The sequence below is a fragment of the Pteropus vampyrus genome, unplaced genomic scaffold (genome assembly GCF_000151845.1).
Source record: "Pteropus vampyrus isolate Shadow unplaced genomic scaffold, Pvam_2.0 Scaffold90, whole genome shotgun sequence".
In the NCBI taxonomy this organism is placed as follows: Eukaryota; Metazoa; Chordata; class Mammalia; order Chiroptera; family Pteropodidae; genus Pteropus; species Pteropus vampyrus.
The window spans coordinates 413228-416460 of NW_011888871.1; the positions used below are offsets into that span (position 1 = coordinate 413228).

The following is a 3233-nucleotide window of genomic DNA, read 5'->3' on the forward strand; positions in this document are numbered from 1 at the left end:
CCGGCCCAGCATGGCACACCTGGTCCGGGCGTGTGTTGTGTCTTCTGTTTTTCTTTCTGCAAAGACATAGTTAGGAAAGTGAACAATAAGGGAAAAGTTCTCAGGGATTGCAGTGTGGTTGCTATGGTGACGTCCTTTGCTGTGAATAAAGGTGCTCTTTGGGGCTACCCAGGGGTCTGGGTCTTGGCTGGAAGTTGAGCCGGAGCTGCAGGCCCGTCCGAGGTGGCTCCAGGGGGCTGGGAACTCAGCCCTTTGCTCTCGTGTGGGGAGGTGTGTAGAGAAGCCTCACGCGCACTATTGCGAAGGGAACTTGGGATCGAAATGGCTACGTTTAGGTGCCTGGGAGGCACAGCCAGCCCAGGACATGGCCATACAGCCCTGGACACAGCCATACAGTCAGGTCACTGGATTTAGGTCCCACCAAGGAGGGGCCCTGAGGCTTACAACCTCGGCCTGTGCCGACCAGGCCCGGCAGGGGGAATGGAGATTTGCTGTGGCCTGGCCGGGGCCCTCCTTACCTGGCTTCATCCCTGTCATGTGCCAGCAGAGGCCACATTTCTGTCTTCTTTTGCACATGGGGAAAGTGAGGCTCATAGCGGGCAAGACCCAAGGGCAGGCAGCTGGGGTAATAAAGAGCTCAAAACTCAGAGGCCGGGCGGGCCTCGGGCCTGCCATGCCCGGTCCTGCCATGCTCGGCCACCCCTCTGCAGGGCTCGGGCCCCGTGCCCGCCTGGACGGGCAGGTGGGGGTCAGGCTGCCCTGTTCCCTTCAGGGAACAGCTCTTCCTGGGGCCCTTCTTCCCCACAGGGAGCCAGGCGGGGAAGTCCCTGGCCGCCCCCTCGGCAGCAGCCTGGGGAGCCCTCACTTCCTCTTCCTCACTCCACTTCTGACCTCCCTGGGGGCCCCGGCCTGCGGGGCGGCGGGGTGGTGGCCCCCCTGTGGACCTGGGACTCCAGGCTCCTCATTCCACGCCCGCACTGTACTCTAAGCCCAGCTTCGACTTATCAGACAGCTAAGTCATTTGGCTTCCTCTTTCTATAAGTGGCCTGAGGCGGCTTCTGAGAATCGTCTGCTATTCACTTGACCCAGAAATCCCCACGAAATCACGCAAAGCCAAAGGTTCACATCTTCGTATCCGCTTTAAGAATGCGCATGCAACCGCCCAGGCCATCGAAGGATGCACATCTGAAAAGCCACCGGGTGCCTGAAGGATGTCCCTTCACAGACGCGATGGCGTCATTCTGTCCTAGCAGCGGTGGGGTCGGTAGGGATCCCAGGCTGCATGGGCTGGATGCAGGGTCGGAGGCCCCAAAAGAGAGCTCAGAACTGCAGAGAGGGCGCTGAGCGCTGGCCGGTAACCAGGCCCCAGGGGGCAAATGGCTGCCTGGACTCCCAGCCACACTGAGCCAATCACACTAGAAAAAGCAGCTCGTCCCTAAACCAGAAGACAGGTTGCCCGGGAGAGAAAGATGTCCCAGAAGAAGCCGGAGACACAGGAGTAACCTCAGCATCAAATAAATGCTAATAAACGTGGAGAAAAAGGAAACTCATTTGAAAGTGCCTGCCCCGCACCCCGCCCTGCTGGGGGCAGAATGCCACCCCCCAGTCACATGCTCACACACTCAGCTCCCCCAGGCTGGGGCATGAGGGACCCCCTTCCTCACAGCCCTTGCTGGTGGCCACCCTGGCCTGGGGGCCGCTGGCCAGGGTCTGACGCCCCTTGCCTTGGACAGGCCTGAGTCAGCGGAGTGGGTTCCAGAAGGCCTCGGAGCAGCTGCCCGCTAGGGCGGTATGGGCAGTGACCGGGGCCAGGGAAGGAAGGGGGGCCCCCACCACCACACAGACATCTCTCGGCGCCCACTGCGCGCCATGCCTGGCGGCGGCGGCCGCATCTTGTCATGGTGCAGGGGAAGTGACAGCGCCACTGCCGAGTGTGGGCAGAGGCCGCGGGCCCCCTTCCTGCCAGGGTGAGTCAGAGGAGCCGGCAGCCTGAGTCAGGCCCAGGGCCCCGCTACTGCCTCTGGCAGCTGGCATCGGCTCCTCCGAGCTGGTGGGGCCCCGGGCAGGTGGAGGCCTCATCAGAGCTGGGGCCATCCTCACTGTCCCAGGGCAGGGCGAGGGCCCTGGGAGGGGACGGCAGAGCTGCGGGGCACCAAGCGGGGCCGGGAGGAGGCCTCGCCCTCAGAGCCTCAACCTCTCCGTCTGAGAAGTGGGGGCAAATGAAACGCAGCGGAGCTGCTGGTGCTCGGGGCCCGGGGGTGTCACAGAGCAGCCCACGGCCTTCCCCTCCCCTAAAGGAGAAGCTGAGGGGGGTTCTCCATCCTCAGAAGGGGAAGCGAGACCGGGAGGGGCCCGGGAACAGCAGCTGCTTTGTTCCTCCCGCCTCGGTCAGGACTGCGAGGAGCACCCCCGCCGGGAGGTGGCACATAGAGGAGGTGACCTGGCCACACCCCGCTCTGGTGGCATTGCCGCCCCAGCCCACATACTGGGCTGGTGGCCGGGTGGAGAGGCTCCGCATCCCCAGCCTGCCCCTGCCTGGCCCCGTCTAACTGCTGGTCAGTCGTGGGCTTTCAAAAAAAGAAGGTAAAACCTCCGTGCTGGGGGCCGCTGGTGCTGGGCCTCCCGCCCCATCCAGGCTGCCAGGCGGGCAAGGGCCAGGGCTGGGAGGGGCCAGGTGGGGCCCCTCCCTCATCGGTTTAAACAAACCCTTTCAACTGGGCCATCATGGCCGACTTCCTGGAAGAGGTGTCTGAGCTGGAGCAGGAAGACTCTGCAGAGGTGCTGTGGGCGGAGGAGGGTGCTCCAGGTCCCAGCGCAGCCCGGGCAAAGGTGTGGAGGAGGCACCCATCAGATCAGGGGGCCTGCAAGGCTAGGGGTGGGAGGCAGCTCAGGTCTCCAGGCCCCTCGCCCACACGGCCCCACCGGCAGCAGCTGCCAGGGCCTTCCTCGGGTGCGAGGGCCAGTCTCGCCCTCTCTGGGCCTGGGCTCAGAAGGGGAGTGGGTGGCTGGGGCCGGCCTCAGCCTTTTGTCAGCCAGACTGGCTGGCCAGCCCCATCTGCCCACCCCAGCCCCGTCTGCCCACCCCAGCCCCAGCCTAATGAGTGTTCTTGGAGGTGACCCCTCCCCACACCACACCTGAGCCCAGGGCTGGACACGGAGAAGGCGCTCGGTGCGTTGCTAGGAGGGACCAGGCCTTTGGAGGTGGCCCAGATTATGTCCCCACTCTGAGTGTG

The 3233-nt window shown here is 64.2% G+C and overlaps 1 protein-coding gene across 1 annotated transcript in view; it reads left to right on the forward strand.

The window, feature by feature from the left end:
- LFNG (LFNG O-fucosylpeptide 3-beta-N-acetylglucosaminyltransferase) overlaps positions 1–1785 on the forward strand; it is a 13581-nt gene extending 11796 nt beyond the window's left edge. The window contains exon 9 of the mRNA XM_023532752.1: positions 1734–1785. Within this exon, the coding sequence (XP_023388520.1) occupies positions 1734–1785 (52 nt within the window). The remainder of the gene's footprint in view (positions 1–1733) is intronic.
- The last annotated feature ends 1448 nt before the right edge of the window (positions 1786–3233 follow it).